Source organism: Trachypithecus francoisi, unplaced genomic scaffold (assembly GCF_009764315.1).
Source record: "Trachypithecus francoisi isolate TF-2019V2 unplaced genomic scaffold, Tfra_2.0 Lachesis_group11, whole genome shotgun sequence".
NCBI lineage: Eukaryota > Metazoa > Chordata > Mammalia > Primates > Cercopithecidae > Trachypithecus > Trachypithecus francoisi.
This window is the reverse complement of record NW_022681456.1, coordinates 101,827,045-101,846,485: the sequence shown is the minus strand read 5'-3', so window position 1 is coordinate 101,846,485 and position 19,441 is coordinate 101,827,045. Positions and strand designations below refer to the sequence as shown.

The 19,441-nt window shown below is 39.0% G+C and overlaps 1 protein-coding gene across 1 annotated transcript in view; it reads right to left on the bottom strand.

Annotated features, from left to right (window-relative positions):
* Positions 1-14,728: 14,728 nt before the first annotated feature.
* The window catches only part of OVCH1 (ovochymase 1), a 56,208-nt gene continuing 51,495 nt past the window's right edge, over positions 14,729-19,441 (bottom strand). The window contains exons 23-26 of the mRNA XM_033222536.1: positions 17,990-18,115; positions 16,859-16,994; positions 16,072-16,211; positions 14,729-14,942 (exon numbers count right to left, since the gene is read on the bottom strand). Of these exons, the coding sequence (XP_033078427.1) occupies positions 14,929-14,942; positions 16,072-16,211; positions 16,859-16,994; positions 17,990-18,115 (416 nt within the window). The 3' untranslated portion in view covers positions 14,729-14,928. The remainder of the gene's footprint in view (positions 14,943-16,071; positions 16,212-16,858; positions 16,995-17,989; positions 18,116-19,441) is intronic.

Below are 19,441 nucleotides of genomic sequence, written 5' to 3'. Positions count from 1 at the left end.
CAAAGAGATAGTCAAGAGCCAGATCCTATAGCATCTTGTAGGCACTATGAGGACTTTTACTGTGAATGAGTTAGGAAAACATTGGATTATAAACATGATCTCAATTATTCATTTTAAAACGATCACTTTGGCTGTTACACATAAAACTGGCTAAAGGAAGGATTGTACCAAAACATTATGGTGGAATTGTTGAGAAGTAGTGGCATTCTAGATCTATTTTACTGAAAGACCTACCGATGAGCTATACTTGATATGGAATGTGAGAAGTCAAGGTTGACCAAGTTTAATGGCTTGAGTAATTAATTAGCAAAATGGAGTTGCTGTCTACTGAGGTGCGAAGGATTGGTGGAAGAAGAACTTGGAGGCGGATGTATGAAGTCAAGAGTTCAATTTTGGTCATGTTAAGTTTGAGATGCTTATGAGATAGCCAAGTGGAAATGGAGGCACTTGGATATACAGTGCTAGAATTCAATAAGGAAGCTGGGACTGGAGATATAAATTTGGAAGTTATCACTGTATAGACAGTACTTAAAGCTAGAGAATGGGTGAGATCACTAAGGAAGGAGTATAGGTAAAGAAAGGAAGAGAGTCAAAGACTGGGTCCTGGGACAACTCAACTGACAGTGATAGAGAAAATGAGGAAAAACCAGCCAAGACTATGAAGGAGAGTAGTGAGCTCTCCTTTTTTGGAGACCAAAACAAGGGAGATTTGAGAAGGGAGAGCTCGCCTGTGTTCACTAAGAAGGGACTACTAAATCTGGACTTGTGGAAGTCATTGATAGCTTCAGCAAGAACAGTGTCCGTGAAATGGTAGGAAAAAATAAAGCCCTATGAGGATAAATTTAAGAAAAATGAGAGGGCAAAAGGGGAGACAGTGAGTAGAAATAACTTCTATGTAGTCTTGCTAAAAAAAGAGAAATCCAAGTTTTCTTTGATTCCCTTCCCTGTCCTCCATCGAAGTAAACAAGCTTCCTCTGTTATATATTTTTGTTGCACACTGTATTTTTTTCTTTATAACGGATATGGTTTGGCTGTCTCCACACCCAAATCTCACCTTGAATGGTAGCTTCCATAATCCTCATATGTTTTAGGAGGGACCCGGTAGGAGGTAGTTGAATCATGGGGGTGGGTTCTTCCCATGTTGTTCTCGTGATTATGAATAAGTCTCACAAGATCTGATGGTTTTGTAAAAGGCAGTTCCCCAGCACAGTTCTCTTGCCTGCTGCCACATAAGACGTGCCTTTACTCCTCTTTCACCTTCTGCCATGATTATGAGGCCTCTCAAGCTGTGTGGACCTGTGAGTCCATTAACTCTCTTTTTCTTTATAAATTACCCAGTCTCCAGTATTTCTTCATAGCAGTATGAAAGTGGACTAATACCGTAGCTTAATAAACTATATATTTCTTATACGATTATTGACTATCTCCATTACTAGACTGTAAGTTCTACTATGTCAGGGACTGCCTGGTTCATTGGTCAATCTTCATTTCTTTGGACAGTACCTGGCATATTTCTACAACAATTTGTTGGTGGTCTGAATAATTATAGGTTCAAATGTGATTTTTTTTCTATTTTATGTTAGTCCATTACGGTATGCTTTACTTATATAACTTAAATTTGATGCAAATTTCTTCTTAGTTTTCTTTTTCCAACACTTCTTACATTATCATATCAAAATTAAGTGAAATGTTTTAAATGGAAATGCTTCCCAAATTGTATTTCAATTAATACGTCAAAACAAAACAAAACAAAACAAAAGGTAAAATGGGCAGTAAAGCAAAGCCTGCTGGCTGATTTAAAAAAATGAGTGTGAAAGGATTAATCTTAAGTACTAAGGGAATTCTAATAAACATTCAGAATTAAATATAATGGCAAATGTTTCTCTATGATATCCAATTTCTATAATTTGCAATACTTATCCATTTTCATAATGCTATTAGCACCTTTGCTCAAACCACAGGATGATAGACAAAGCGTATCTTTCAATAATCTGGTTACAACTAACACATATGAACTAATCAAACAAGTAAAGAAAAAATGGACAAATTAATCTTGATATTAGTACATTCAGGAAGTGAATTCCAAAAGAGAAAAGCTACTCGAAACTTTTATGCTAGGGATAAAAATTTCTGACTGTATTGTTGTAATATTCCAAGTATCCAGAAAAATTAAGAGTATGCTTAGGTGTTAAAAAAAATCTGATCAATCTTATACTTCATACAGGTTTAGCATGAGGCCTCTACAGATTACAGAAGTCAGAATTTTAAATATTATATTTTCTCCTTTCCTAAAGCTGACAAATGAAACAAAGAATTACAATCTATTAATTTACTTATTCAGTAACAAAATTTTCCCAATAAAGCACAAGAAATTGAACAAAAACATACATATTGAACAAGGAAGCACAAGAAATTGAACAAAAACATAACAAATAGGGAAAAAAATGACTTACCAGAAATATAAAAAGAATATCTCAAAGAAAACTCATGGTCAAAATGACATTATATGTGAAAATCATCATAAGAGATTTTAATAAAAGTGAATCTCCTTTACATAATTTTCCTCGTCCCCAACAAAAAAATCTTACTATTCATCAAGACAAAGATTATTGAGCAAAGTGAAAGAAAAAAATTCTTATTTTTGAAATTATAAATTTCTGCCACATCAATATAAAAATGGGAAAAATAAGTGAATAAAAACCAATTAGAATAGAGAGCTGGATGTTCCATATTCCTGAGTCTTAAGAAGTTTTAAGGCAGTAGTTCCAAATCAACTAGGACACAATGTCCAGTTCTTATGATGTCTGGAATAACTTAGGTACATCTTTTAAAAACTGTATGTTGTAAGAAAAAGTGACATGGTCTAGGACTGGGTCCTCAGGGAATGAAAAAGTTATTGCTGTCACCAAACTGAAATATAATATTTTTGGTGAGTGTATTTGAGCTTTAGCTACATATAACCTTAATTTATCCACAGTGGCCAAATTTATAATAGGCAAGTTGCAGTAATTGCCACGGAAATCAAACCCATTAGTTGGTCAAAATGAAACATTTTAGACAATATTTCTTAGAAGAGCCATACCAGTGGTGTGAGCCTGCAGTCCCAGCTACTGGGGAGTCTGAGGCACAGGATTGCTTGAGCCCAGGAGTTCAGGGCTGTAGTATACTACGATCATATTTATGAATAGTCACTGCACTTGAGCCTAGACAACATAGCAAGAACCTATCTCTTAAAAAACACTTTTTTTTTTTTTTTTTTTTTTTTTTTTGTGACGGAGTCTCGCTCTGTTGTTCAGGCTGGAGTGCAGTGGCCCGATCTCGGCTCACTGCAAGCTCCATCTCCCAGATTTGCGCCATTCTCCTGCCTCAGCCTCCTGAGTAGCTGGGACTACAGGCGCCCGCCACCATGACTGGCTAATTTTTTGTATTTTTAGTAGAGACAGGTTTTCACTGTCTTAGCCAGGATGGTCTCCATCTCCTGACCTCCTGATCTGCCTGCCTCCGCCTCCCAAAGTGCTGGGGTTACAGGTGTGAGCCACCGCGCCCGGAGGTCTCCTGTGACTTAAAATTGACATTGGTAGTAGTGGTTTTGTTCAACCTCCCACTACCCTAAAAAGCTCATCATCACTGGCCATCAGAGAAATGCAAACCAAAACCACAATGAGATACCATCTCACACCAGTTAGAATGGCAATCATTAAAAAGTCAGGAAACAACAGGTGCTAGAGAGGATGTGGAGAAATAGGAACACTTTTTACACTGTTGATGGGACTGTAAACTAGTTCAACCATTGTGGAAGACAGTGTGGCGATTCCTCAAGGATCTAGAACTAGAAGTACCATATGACCCAGCCATCCCATTATTGGGTGTATACCCAAAGGATTATAAATCATGCTGCTATAAAGACACATGCACACATATGTTTATTGCGGCACCATTAACAATAGCAAAGACTTGGAATCAACCCAAATGTCCATCAGTGACAGACTGGATTAAGAAAATGTGGCACATATACACCATGGAATACTATGCAGCCATAAAAAAGGGTGAGTTTGTGTCCTTTGTAGGGACATGGATACAGCTGGAAACCATCATTCTCAGCAAACTATCGCAAGAACAGAAAACCAAACACCGCATGTTCTCCCTCATAGGTAGGAACTGAACAATGAGATCACTTGGACTCGGGAAGGGGAACATCACACACTGGGGCCTATCATGGGGAGGAGGGAGGGGGGAGGGATTGCATTGGGAGTTATACCTGATGTAAATGACGAGTTGATGGGGGCTGACGAGTTGATGGGTGCAGCACACCAACATGGCACAAGTATACATATGTAACAAACCTGCACGTTATGCACATGTACCCTAGAACTTAAAGTATAATTAAAAAAAAAAAAATTCTAAAGCACCCTTCAGAAGATGATGTAATCTCATCTGGTCCTTCTCTTGTGAGGCAGGCTGCTAAATGGTTTGAACACTGTCATGAAGCTCCCTGTAACTGCTCCACTATGAATCCATTTCAGCTTGTAGAACAAGACATATTTTTCCTCCTTCTTTTCCCTATTTATAACCTTAAAATTATAAATGTTTATTTACTCACTGGGAAAAATTTAGAGAATTTCAAAAAAATTACTCACAATCTTATAATCTAAAGATTTCCAATTAAACATACTGATCTTTTCTTTTAGACCTGTATTTCATTCACTTTTTGAACAAATTTGAATTATATAGTTCATCCTGATTTTCTCACTCAATATTACATGTAGGGTGTTTTATTTTAAAAATTATGTGACAATATTTTATTTAATGGCTACATAATAAATCCATAGGATAAAGTTTATCCTATGGATTTACTATAGTTTTCTTAATTATTTAGACTAAGATTTATATTATTTTCCATTTTGACCACTATGAAAATTCTGAATGAATCTAGTGTGTTAACATCTCTGCACATATATAAAGCATATTTTAATAATATAAGTATAGTTAAAAGTAGACATACCCAGTACTTTATGATCTTAGTTTTGAAAAAAATTTCTCTAGAAAACATACTCCAAGTTATACTTCAATTAGATAAAAATACATTATATAACATTTGACAAGTATAATCATTCTTCAAAATCGTTGTCAATTTACCAGTTAAATATTCTGATTTGTTTTAAAAAGGCCAAATATTATGTTTTTTATTTATGTATTTGTCTATAAATTTCTCACTCAGGTCATTTGGTGTTCAGAATTTATTCCTTTGGGGGTTCTTGGTCTCGCTGACTTCAAGAATGAAGTCACAGACGTTTGCCGTTAGTGTTACAGCTCTTAAAGATGGTCCAGAGGAGATCTGGCCCTGTAAATGGGGATTTTGCCATTTGATGAGTGTTCTCAATATCCATATGAGAAATTTGGTGGAGAGTTTTAAGTATTTTCCACTGGCTGGCTTTGGATATAAGTACCTTTCCTTCTTCTGTTGTTAACCACCTCGAGGGGAGAAAACTATGCTCCAGTGAAAGTCCCCATTCTGTTTCAGTCGGGGAATACTGGGGCTTAATCTCTTGGAGGGGGTTGTTCCATACCAAGGGTCCTTCCATAGGTATTTCTAATGGGAGGTTTCGTCTGGCAGCAATTTTGGCCTCAGCATCTGCCCAGCAGTTTCCTTCTGCCTTTTCTCCCTCACCTTTCTGATGGCTTTGGCAGTGTAAGACTGCCACCTCCTTGGGTTTCTGCACTGGGTGCAATAACTCCATAATTTCCTTGTGGTATTTAATGGGGGTTCCCCCAGATGTTATGAACTCCCTTTCTTTCCATTTTGCAATATGAGCATGTAGGATTAGGTAAGCATACTTGCTATCTGTATACACATTTATCCTTTTTCCCTTTCCCAGTTCTAAGGCTCAGGTAAGTGCCACTAGTTCTGCTAACTGGGCGTTGGTCCCTGGGGGAAGAGGCTTACTTTAAAGTACGGTTACATCACTAACTATGGCATAACCTGCCCTTCATATCCCATTCTCCACAAATGAACTTCCATCGGTATATAGGTTAAGGTAGGATTAGCTAAGGGGACTTCTAAGAGATCATCTCAGGTGGCATAAGCCTGGACTATAATTCATTGGCAGTCATGCTTGATTGGTTCCTCATCCTCTGGGAGAAAAGTGGCAGGGTTGAGGGCCACATACGTACGTATTTGAAGCACCAGTCCCTGAAGGGTATTGCCTGGTATCTAAGTAGGCGGTTGTCTGATAGCCATAAACTTCCTTTGGCACCTAGTATGCCATTTACATCATGAGTAGTCCAGACAGTGAGATCTTTCCTTGTGTTATTTTGATAGCCTCTGACACTAAGAAGGCCACCACCGCAACTACCCTTAAACAGTGAGGCCAGCCTTTTGATACTACATCAATTTCCTTACTTAGGTATGCCACTGGTTGTGGGGTTGTTCCACCAGTCTGAGTAAGGACGCCAAGAGCTGTTCCTGCTCTCTCTGTGACATATAAAGAGAAATTTTGTCCTGTGGGAAGGCTTAAAGCTGAAGCTTGTACTAGAGTCTGCTTTAAGGTTTTGAAGACTCTTTCTGCCTCTGGTTCTCATTCTACTAGATGGGTATTTGCCCTCTGGGTCTTGTTGATTACAGTATAGAGGGGCCTGGCTATGTTATATGGGGATCCATAGTTGGTAAAAGCTGGTGATTCCAAGGAACCCCTGCAACTGTTTAAATGTCTGAGGGTGAGGATAACCCAATATAGCCTGTATTTGTTCCTTGCTGAGGGCCCTGTTCCCTCTGGCTAACATTAGGCCTAGATATTTGACCTGCTATAGCAAACATGGGCCTTTGAACTAGAAGCCCTTTACTCTTGATTAGCTAGAAAGTTCAAGAGATCTAGAGTAGCCTGCTGGCATGAGGCTTCCGAACTGGCAGCCAAAAGTAAATCATCCACATACTGAAGGACCAGAGTGCCTGGACTTGAGAAGTGGCCTAGCTCTTGGGCCAGTGCCTGACCAAACAGGTGAGGGTTATCCCTAAACCCTTGGGGCAAGACCATCCATGTAAGTTGGGACATGTGGCCAGTGGGATCCTCAAAGGCAAAGAGAAACTGGGAGTCACAGTGCAGGGGAATACAGAAGAAGGCATCCTTGAGGTCCAGAACAGTGAACCATTCTGCTTCCTCTGGTATTTGAGAGAGCAGGGTATAGGGGTTGGGTACAACTGGATATAGAGGAATTACTGCCTCATTGATGAGTCTAAAATCTTGCACTAGTCTCCATTGACCGTTTGGTTTTTGTATTCCTAGAATTGCGGTGTTGCAGGGACTGCTGCATTTCCTTAGTAAGCCTTGAGCTTTTAAATGTTTAACAATATCCCGTAATCCTTTATGAGCTTCAGACCTTAAGGGATATTGCCTTTGACAAGGAAAAGTGGTGGGACCTTTTAGCCTGATTTGGACTGGGCAGGCATTTTTTGCCCTTCCAAATTGTCCTTCCAATGCCCAGACTTCAGGGTTGATTCCTTCCTCAAGTAGGGGACAACAAATGGGTAACTTGTTCCCCATATTCATGTAGATAATAGCTCCAGCTTTGGCTAATATATGCCTCCCTAATAAGGGTGTGAGACTTTCAGGCATAACAAGAAAGGCATGTGAAAAGAGCAAAGTCTCCCAACTACAACTGAGGAGGGGGGAGAAATACCTGGTTACAGGCTGTCCCGGGATTCCTCGGATGGTAACGGACCTTGAGGACAGTCATCTGGGACAGGAGATTAACACTGAGAAGACGGCGCCAGTGTCCAGGAGGAAGTCAATTTCCTGGCCCTCAATGGTTAAATGTACCCAGGGCTCAGTGAGGGTGATGACATGAGCTGGCGCTTGCCCCAGGCACCCTCAGTTCTGTTGTTGGATCATCTGGTTGGGGGCTTCTGGCCCAGAGAACCTTTGTCCTCTGGAGCAGTGCACCTTCCATTCATTGCCTCAGCATAGTGGACATGTGCGAGGGGGCAGCTTGTTTCTCATTGGAAAATCTTTTGTAAGGCATCCTTGTAAATCACGCTGATAACAAGCCCTACTGGGCAATTGGCCTGCTCCACTTTCTGTCCTCCCTGAACCACCAAGGTTTGTTTGTCTGAGGGCCATGACTAAGGCTATGGCCTTTCTCTGACCTCACTTTCCCTTTTGGGCCTATTCCTCTTGGTCCCTATTATAGAACATTGAGGTTTCCAGGTTTAATAATGCCTCCAGATTTTGTTCCGGGCCCAGGGCTCACTTTTGGAGCTTTCTTCTGATATCTGTGGCTGATTGGGTAATAAACTTATCTTTTAGGATCAGTTGACCCTCGAGTGAGTCAGGTGACAGGGTAATGTATTTTTTTAAGGCTTCCCATAGCTGCTTAAGGCGGGCAGAAGGATTTTCTTCCTTTCCCTGAGTTATGGTGGACATCATTGAATAATTCATGGGCTTTTTCCTAATTCTCCTTGGTCCTTCTAGAACACAGGTCAACAGATGTTTATGACTCCAGTACCCATGATCTGAGTCGAGGTCCCAGTGGGGATCCATACTGAGGACAGCTTGCTGACTGGTAGGGAATTTGTCCCTTTCTTCGGCTGTCATTCTATCATTTACTTGACTAAGATACCAAGTATCTCCAAACTCTCAGGCTGCAGTTAAAGCCACATTTTTTTCATTAAAGGCTAGGGTTTGATCTAACAATAGCATGACATCTCTCCAAGTGAGATCAAAGGTTTGCCCTAGACCCTGTAGGACATCTATATACCTATCAGGATCATCTGAAAGCTTCCCCGGTCTGCCTTGATCTGCTTTAAATCAGAGAGGGAGAAGGAGACATGTACCCAGGTTAGGCCAATTTCCCCTCCCCCACAGCTTGAGGGGGACATAACTGATACCCCAGGGGGTTTTGTGGTTCTTTTGGAGATTTCTTTGCTTGTTTCCTTCTGGGCGGGGGAGATTAGAGGAGGCTTATCATTAACAGGAAGGGGAGCTATAGGGAGGCTAGGATATGGGGGTAAGCTGAGAGGTCCTCCTGTGGGATGTAAATTGCAAGCTTTGCATAGTTGAGTATTTTCCTTCAGTGAAAAGAAAGCTTGGACATAAGGTATTTCACTCCATTTGCCTTCCCTCTTACAGAAAAGGTCAAGCTGCAGGATAGTATTGTAATTCATACTTCCCTCAGGTGGCCATTTTTCCCCATCAGAGAGAGAATATTGGGGCAGATCATAGTGCAGAAAAAAATGAGCTGCCTCTTTCTCAGGGTTTGTGGGTCAAATTGGTTCCAATGGCTTAGGATGCATTTCAAAGGTGAGCCTGTTGATGCCTGAGTGTTTCCCATCTGAAAGACAAAATCACCTGCAGTTTTGGTTTGTTTGTTTTTCCCCCTGCCCAAGAACCCACAACAGTCCCTGGTCCCTGCTGATTGGAATAGTTGTGCTCACCGATGCAGCAGCAGAAACACCTCTTGCCCAAGAACCTGTAAAGGTCCCTGGACCCTGCTGATGGGAATAGTTGCACTCAGCGACACAGCAGCAGAAACACTAGTTTTCCTCCTAGACCACAAGGAGGACTGAGAAAGGTCGGATTTAGTGGCCCTTACCAATGCATTTTCAAAAACCTGCACCCTTGCCTGCCCTCCTAGATCACAGGGAGGACCCAGAGAAATTGGATTTAGTGGCCCTTAATGACACATTCTTGAAAATATGTTGCAGTCCTAAGGATTCTCCTGTTAGTATTGGGACTTAAAAATGTTATGCCCCAAAAATGAAGTGGAGAGCCACATCCTGATGGAGGGGAGGGATCTCCAGAGTTTGAAAAGTGATGCCTTGACTCTGTGAGTTTGGAGTGCAGGTGTACAATTCTGCTCATTATGTAACCTGGTTGTGTAAGCTCATACTTGGCTCTGAGCCGCTATTATGTGTTAGGAGTACACAGAAAGGTGGACAGGAGAGGGAGAGAGAGTAAAGCTGCTGACCCTGTACACAGGCCTCATGACCAGGCTTGTGCCCAGAGAGAATAAAGCCATGTCAAAACTCCCAAAAATAAATAAATAAATAATAAATAAATAAATAAATAAATAAACAAACAAAAAAAGAAAAGTGATGCCTTTTGTCCTCACTTATATGAATAGGAAGTATACAATTTCTGAGGCTCCCCATATCCTAGCTTCAGGAATAGCTTTTTTTAGGCCTGCCTGTCTGAGGAGAGATCCTGAAATTCCAGGTAGTACCCTCCCACCAACAGGGCTTTGGGCAAAAATTATGTCTTTCTGATTGGTGCACCCGGGTGCCTAAAGAAGGTAACAGAGTCCTGAAGTTTATACTAGAAATCATTCTTATAGGAGAAACTAGAAAAGCACCCGAGTCAGGGAGTGGTTTTTAGAAGTGGGACTAGCCTCAGAGAAGAGAGGTGAGAGGAAGTTTGTCTGACAGGCATTAGGACTCAAGAGGCAAGTCTCAGCATAGATAGGATAGATGGGCGAGTCTCACTTGGGCGATATGACTTTGAGAGTTCTACTCGTGGCCACAGGGTCAACCAACTCATTGTCAGGACCCTGGAACTGAATGGCTTTCCTCTCTGTTGACCCTCAGCTCAGTCCGGAAGTACAGGAAAAGCAGAAGCTGGTTCCAGGGAAACCGATGCTCCCAACTCTGAAGAGTCGGGGGTTGTTAGAGAGCCCTTTCCCAGAAAGCCTGACACCTGTGTCTTTAGTCCAGTGGTCACAACAGTAGCTTTTAACTGGCTGACAGGTGCCTAGTATTTAGCCCCTGAATTCTAAGGAAAAATAGGACAGAACAGCAAGCAAAAGGGGTCTGATGGTACTTACCACTTGGTGATAGTCCCATCCGGATTGCCAAAATGTGTCCTGAATTTCTTTCTTCCAGTGGGTTATTGGTCTCGCTGACTTCAAGAATGAAGCCACAGATGCTCATGATGAGTGTTACAGCTCTTAAAGATGGTGTGTCCGGAGTTTGTTCCTTCAGAAGCTCAGATGTGTCCAGAGTTTCTTCCTTCTGGTGGGTTAGTGGTCTTGCTGACTTCAGGAGTGAAGCTGCAGACCTTCACAGTGAGTGTTACAACTTTTAAAGGTGGCGCATCCAGAGTTGTTTTTTCCTCCAGGTGGGTTCGTGGTCTTGCTGACTTCAGGAGTGAAGCCACAGACCCTTGAGATGAGTGTTACAGCTCATAAAGCTAGTGCAGACCCAAAGAGTGAGCAGCAGCAAGATTTATTGTGAAGAGCGAAAGAACAAAGCTTCCAGTGTGGAAGGGGACTCGAATGGGTTGCTGCTGCTGCCTTGGGTGGCCAGCTTGTACTCCCTTATTTGGCCCTGCCCATGTCCTACTGATTGGTCCATTTTACAGAGTGCTGATTGGTGCGTTTACAAACCTTTATCTAGATAGAGCACTGATTGATTCGTTTTTACAGAGTACTGATTGGTGCACTTACGAATCTTTAGCTAGACACAGAGTGCTGATTGGCATGTTTACAATCTGTTAACTAGACAAAAAAAGTTCTCCAAGTCCCCACCCGATCCAGAAGCCCAGCCGGCTTCACCTTTTGTCATTTTTAAAATTAGGGTATGTCATGGAAAACAGTGATTCTGAATTGTCATTTGAAATTGGTTAGACCTTTATTTATTGTACTTAATAATTTTTTTAATATTATGAATCCTCCAATTCTAAAGAAAATCCCTCAGTGTTTTATACTTAACTAGAGGTAGATCAAGATGGTCACAGTCATGGGTTAATTATCATAAGAGTGATAATTCACTTCAAAACCATCTCTAAGTTTAACTGATCATACACAATATTTTCTGAAACAAACATTCTAGTAAACGTAGTTTGCTATAACACTCACAGTTTTCAAGGTTTCATATCAAGGATCCTAAGAACTAGTAGGCTTTCCATGATTACAGGAAAACTCTGCCCTCTTTAGTAAAGAGATGGCCAGAGGACCAATTTCATTGTGACAAGAAACAAGAGATTTAATTTAGATTGTGTAGTAACTAGTATGTAAATATCAGTAACCTTTCTTATCTATCAAAAGAGGCTAATGGTTAATCCTGTGTTTTGTGTTCTCAAAAGCACTTGGGTCAACAGTGTGTCATTCTTTCGAAAAGTAAGTGGAAAACAGAAGGCACAGGATCTGTAGTTTAACTTTAATCAAGACTAAGTCAAAGTGGTCTAGGTCCTATAAATTTATTTTACAGATCTTAGCTTTTCTATTATTGATCTGTAAACACTTCTTATATCAATTACTTCAGACTTTTCTCAGCATAGTTGAAAATCCCATGTATTTGCTTTTTAGTTTTGTTTCTGTGGATGCAGAAGAGATTTTAATTACACAGGAACTTATTTTCTTCTACTACTTCTATATGAGAAAGTCCTTCTTCATATGGTTAACTAGTATTTTCCAATTTTAGTGCCTTACGAAAACTAACTCCTTTATCAGCTATTGCGTGATGTGAAGAATAATTTTATACATTTTCTGAATGGTAATGACAAACCACATACGGTGGTCTCAAATTTTCTAGGGCCCCTTCTAATCTATTTTCAATCACTTGTTTCTTCTGATAGTTTTAATTGCCATTGTTTTAAAGTGTACTTTAAATATCTGATAGAGCAATTCTACCTTAACCATTTGGTCATTCCTTCCCCAAGAGATTTATCAGCTAGTGCTATTTATTTACAGGATAAATTTTGGAGTTGTTTAATTTCCTCTTCATCCCTCCAGAAAAAAAAAGTTCCATTGGGATTTAGTTGGAAAATATATTTTTAAATTAATTTGTGTTGAGTTAATGAGTTATATCTTTCAGTTTTAGAACATGGTACTTTTATCTATGCAAATGTTTGTGTGTTTGTATGTATTTGTGTGCCCACACATGCAACTTGATAAACTTTCACAGTTTGAACAATAAATCTCAAATTTAAGGTTATTCCTAGTTATCATATGGCCTTTATTGCTAAATGTAATTGAAGTAATTTTCCTCTTATATCTTCTACATTTTACTGCTATGGTTTTAAGATTACAATTGCTATATAATTTGTATCTATTTTTTCTAATTTATAGTAGAAAATCTTAATATACAATACATTTTAATATTCAATTTTCCTTGTGTTCTTGGGATAAATCCTATTTGGTTCTGTCAAATGTTCATCAAATAATCTGCTGAGGTCAAGCATTGACTTAACCCGGAGGTGGCTGAGAGTATACTACCCTGGCACAAAGATTATTTTCAGCAGAAAGCAATTGAAAAAAATATAGACAGAAGAAAAACTCTCTGCCCTCCCACTCTCTCCACTAGGAAAGGCAGAACAATTCTTAGAGACAAATCTAGACTCTTATCAGCCCAGAGATGACACCAGAAGAATCTACATAACAAATCTTTCTAAAGAAACCTTAGTTTTCTACAACTGTCCCCAATATATTCACCTTCCTACAATATGCCACCCCTAGAAGCTCAAGGTCCTTTTCCTTTATTTTGTCACTTCTCTTATTGTTCTTTTGTTAAAATGTTGTATAAGCCCAAGTTCTAATCACTTCTTTGAGTTACTCACCACTGAATTTCCCATATAGGCATGATATATGTGTTAAGAAAATTCAGTTTTTCTCTTTTTGTCTTGTGTCAGTATCATTGCCAGAGTTCCAGCCCATGAAGCTAAGATGGTCTGAGAAACAAAACAAAAAACAAAAAACAAAACAAAACAAAACAAAAACTTCTCTACACCAACTAAAGGAAAAATCTCTATCTCTCCTACAACTACTGCTACTCTCGGTACTTCACTTCTCACACCAGATGTATGGGATTTTTTCCCCCCACAACAACTGGGTATCTTACAATTCAATTCTATTCTTATCTACCTTGGGTTAGCATGGACTGCACAGGTTAAGAGCTCAGTTTCACAAGACTGTCCTCACTCCCCAGTTCAGATGCCAATTGCAAGTCCAGGTTGTCACATGTGCTACTGACTGCCCAGCAATAAATCAGAGGTTCCCACAATCCCCTCCTCAGGTTTGATAATTTACTAAAACAACTCACAAAATTCAGGGAAAGACTTTACTTGTGTTTACCTACTTATTACAAATGATATAGTTCAGGAACAGTCAAATGAAAGATGTATATGGCAAGATATGGAGTCTGGGCACAGAGCTTCACTGTTCTTTCTGGGTACACCATCCTCCCAGCACCCTCCGGTGTGTACACCAACCCAACTTTCTGAACTCTCCTTTTGGGGTTTTATGAGGGCTTCATTACATAGACATGATCAATCACATCATTGGCAATTGCTGATTAAGTCAATTTCCAGTCCCTCTCCCCTACCCAGAGGCTGGGCTATAAGTTCTAAACTTCTGATCACAGGATTTGTTCCTCTGGATAGATGGGTAGAAGAGAAATATTTTTTTCCTTCCCTATACCACAGAGCTTGTAAACCCTATTTAGAGAAATTGAAAAAGAGTCATAAAACTTTTGGGGAGAAGGAAATATAAAATAGTATGTTTTGTGAATTAGTTCTAAGTAAAGAACAGATATATAGTTGATTAATATTGTAAGTGATAACTGACATTACTAATGTACTCTTCCTTCCCTGTCCCCTTCTTTATTCTTTGTTTTTCCAATCTTTTTTTGCCCTGTCACCCATAGAAGAGGCAATAGGGAGACAATCTAAACTTTTCCTCCAAGCAGCACAATTTTAAGAACAGGAATCAGAGTAAATATTTTTAATCCAAACAAAATACAAGCTTGGTTTCTTAGTATTGATTAACATGCCTTCTCTTATTTAATTCTCAAAACAACCTCATGAGGCAGTGCATGGTAACAGGTGTTCTGTAAGGCAAGAACGGTAGAAGTATACATCATTTTCGTAGATACTGCAGTCTCCCCACAAGAAGCTGTGGTCTTCTTAGTGCTGAATTGGCTTAAGAACCAAGAAAGCTCGGTGCTCATCGACATTCTCCTAAATAGAAACAGAAATATTCTTAGTGCACTTACTTCTAGGATAGTATTGTAAATCTGAAGAATAAAAATGACAGCGGTTTAGCAATTGACTTTTTTATCCGCTCTGAGAGGACCCTACCTGCATGGAGAGTGACACCTGTATCTGGGTCCTTCTTAGGAAGGCAAAGGCCAGCAAAAAGCCATACATCCTCTTTCGCTGGGCTTTTACTTCATTACACATTTATTTCTTGATTAAGTAAACTGGGAATTCATAGACCATAGTGTGCATGGTGGTGGGATGTCTCCTCTCACAAATGAGGAAACTGAGTCTTAGAAAGATTTCAGATCATTCCCAAAGTCACTTAACTAGTATGTGGTAGAACAGAGATACGGACCCAGAACCATCAGATTTCAGAACTGTGGACTTCTATATCCCATGGTGTCCAGAAATCTTGGCTGATCACCCAAAATGCTTTTCCATTTCCCTTCTCTCTAGTCACCCTCTGGTCAGGCATGGCCATGTGACAATTCTGGCCAGAGATTTAAGTCTGCTACAGGATTCTTGGAAACATGTTTGCTTTCCTGATAGGGATAATCCTCCCTGTCCCTTCTTTCATCAATGTAATGATGAGAACTGAAATAGCCATTATGCAACCATTGGGAAAAGCCAAAATAATTGAAGTACCTTTAGTGCTGGGGGAGTTCAACTGTTGAACTAGCAGTGCACCTGCATTTCTCTTTGAAAATAATGAGTTTAAATCACAGTAACCAGGTTTCTAACTACTACCAATTGATAAACTCATGTAATGCCTTTTGCTATGATTATTTTGCCTTATTAATTTTATAGTCTTAATTTTCTTGTGTTTTTGTCTAAAACTACTTCATTCATTCTTTATTTTTAGTATTTCCGAGCAAATTTAATCTAGGTGTGATCCATGTAAGAAACATTGTTGTTCTTTGTTTTTAACTAAACCTGAGATTTTACATCTTAATTTTAAATCTGACAAAAGTTTAACAGTAAGTCTATTTCAACATCCTATAAGAGACTAGTATATGTCACCTATAAGCCACATATTGAATATAAAACAATCTAAACATGTTTCATAAGAGAAAATCAGTAGCATAGTGATTCATAGGAAACCAGTTACCTATTAACTTTTTTCCTGGTCCAAATCCTTCGTAAACATGCAGATGACCATGACAGACCAAACTTGTTGGCTTCATTGGGAAGTTGATAATATTAAGCTGAATGATGTGATTTAAAGGGGCGACTAACTTCCATTGGCAACTATGGCACAGATGAAACAAAGTCAGAAATTATTTCTAAACAGAATATATTGTTAGTTATTTTGCTCAGAAATTGATGCATCAATGTTACTGAGCCCCAGTGAGCCTTAGTTTTTGTGCCTGTTTCCTTATGGTTGTGAGAGAGAAAGATTTGCTCTTTAAATTATATCAAATTTATCAACTAATACCTAATTTGCCAAAATTTGTAAAGTTCACACATTATGGTGAATGGTTGACCAATTGTGGATATTGTTTTAAATTCTGATTGAAAATTTACAAAATCTGAAGGACGTACATGTGCCAGAATTTGCCCCAAACTCCCATGCATCATTTATTAAGTATCTACTATGTGCCCAAATAGTTTACATACATTATATCAGCCTCCAACATTCTTTGTAGAGATTTGACTTTTCACTTTGGTAATACATGGTCTATTTTGTTGAGAAAGTACAATTTATAAACAAGAACATTCTTACATTGTTTTGTTTTGTTTCCATATTAAAGGCCATAGATTAGGGGTTACCTAAGAGTGTATTCTTTATGGAAAAGAGGTGAAGAATAAAGTTTTAAGCAAATACCAAGTGTTGATGTCAGTCAAGCCATTTTTTTCACACACTTCTTCCATTATAATAATAATTCCTTCCTTACCTCATAGTAGTTCTGTGAGAATTTCTTGGGATCTGCATGATCACTTCTGGCTTGGTCAGAAGAATATCCTCACAAGGGACCAAGTGCTCTCTGTTTGAACTCTGGGAAAGTCTGGTTATTTTACTGTCCTTTGGACCTAAAAGAATAGGAAGCAGAGAAAATGAGAATAAAACCAATATTTAACAGGCTTCTTATATGCCTTTTCAGATCAAGGTAAACAGCTCTCTTCCCTAATTGTCCTGGGAAAACAAGTAATTATTGGGAGGTGGTTGGTTTCACCGAAAATTTTCTCCATCTTAAATATTCAAAAGGTACAGGAAACAAGCACATCTCTCAGAATGATCTCTGACATAGCCTAGGGTCTATGGAAGATTACAGGACACAGCTATGGATAATACCTGTTAACTGCCTAATTCCATCTGAAAGCAGTATTCTTAATATATTCTTCCAAGAGAAAACTTTCATATGATATAAATGCTTTATTACTCACTTAACTTTTTCCAAATATGCAGTATACACAGGTCTAGAAAAATATATTCTCAGCAATGCTTTTAGGTGCCAAGGGGGGAAGCTAGCTTTCAGTTGTCTATATCAAGAAGAAAAAAACCTCACTAATTACATGTTCTAAGTTCAATCTGACAACTCTGAATTACATCGTTTACACTTACAATGCTAGAATATAATATTTGTGTAGTTTGTTTTCAAAACTTATTCTAATTTTTTCTTATATCATTACAAAGAAAATTCTAATCAGAGATAATAAATTGTCCACAGCTAATCAACCAGCCAAGATTTAGAACCCAAATCTTCTGAGTCACAAGAATTATGGCTGCAGAAACCATTCTTTGTGGTATAAAACTGCAGCCACAGACAAAAGTTATCTTGCAACCAACATATCTTAGCCATTTTCAGAAATCCTATACAATTCAATCAAGTTCTCTATTGAGCAGTTTCCCTTTTGGAATTGATCAAATCTTAGGTGACTTAAGTAGATTTTCCTTTCAAACACATACTAATTTCCCCACAGAAACATAATTTCTTTCAAAATGCTGTGTATGTTTTGAAATATTCCTAAATAGAGTAATATTGATTTTTTTAGCCTTTACAAGTTTATAAAAAAACCAGACATACCTAGGACTTTCAACACCATATAGCTTATGCCAAATGCACCTTGTACAAAGGACTGGAATGGCACCCTCACTAGCGGTTCAGTACTCATGAAAGTCATTGAGCAAAGTCTTCTCCCATGTAATCCACCTAGGTTAAAAAGTGAACTCTAGTAAAAAAATAAGAATGACAATTGTACAGCAGTTTCTATATTTTAGGTAGCGCAATTAATTTAACCCACAAGGTAGGAATTGATTCCATTCTGTAAAACGAGGAAACAGGATTCCAGAACACAAGTGACTCACTCAGCATCACAAACTAGTGGGGTGGGAAGTTAGGATCTTCAACTTGGGTCCATGTATCTAATATCCATCATTATCTACTTTGTTGCAGTGCTTCCTGAAGGACAGTAGGTAGTAAATTATTTTATCTTTAAAATGACTGATACGACCTTTTTCTCCTAGAAAAGTAACCTACTTATTAAAAATACCTCACCATGAAGATCTATGATGGAAAATATTTTCTACTTGAAAATGCATTATTTGCCTATAGTCTTTTATTGATTGCTTTGAGAACTTAAGTCAAAGATAGAAGGGAAATTTATAATCATAATTCTGACATGATTCAGAGGGCTGATTAAGCATGTGTGGAAAGAACCTGTGAGTTTCTTAGGATCAAACTCTTCTACACTAAAAATAATTCAGTATCATTTTGTAACATTTATTTAAATGTCACCTGCTCAGAAAGATATCTGCTGATTGTACTACATACAACTATGTGGCACCTACATCCCAGATACTTCTTTTCTCCTTTCCCACTTTATTTTTTCTTCCTTAGTTCTTCCATCTAAGATGACTTACATTTTATCTTATTATGTGTTTTCTCCCTGCTAGAATATAAGCTTGATAAGGGCAGAAAATTTATTTTTTTCACTACTGAATCCTCAGAACCAAGATGACTCAGTCCCTGGCTAATAGTAGGTGCTTCACAAATACTTGTAGGATGAAAGGAGGGAGGGAATAAGAGCCAAGAAAGAGAAAAGAAGAAAAACATTCGTTGGCCTTTTAAAGTATACAATGGTGAAATGCTATTTGAAGAATGAACTAATATTTCTTTGTAGCAAATAGAAGTGAATGTAACTTTTAAATGAATTGCTACCTTTAACAGGGAGAAACAGCATTTTACAGTAAAGAATACTATGGCCGGGCGCGGTGGCTCAAGCCTGTAATCCCAGCACTTTGGGAGGCCGAGACGGGCGGATCACGAGGTCAGGAGATCAAGACCATCCTGGCTAACACGGTGAAACCCCGTCTCTACTAAAAAATACAAAAAAAAAAAACTAGCCGGGCGAGGTGGCGGGCGCCTGTAGTCCCAGCTACTCGGAGGCTGAGGCAGGAGAATGGCATAAACCCGGGAGGCAGAGCTTGCAGTGAGCTGAGATCCGGCCACTGCACTCCAGCCCGGGCGACAGAGTGA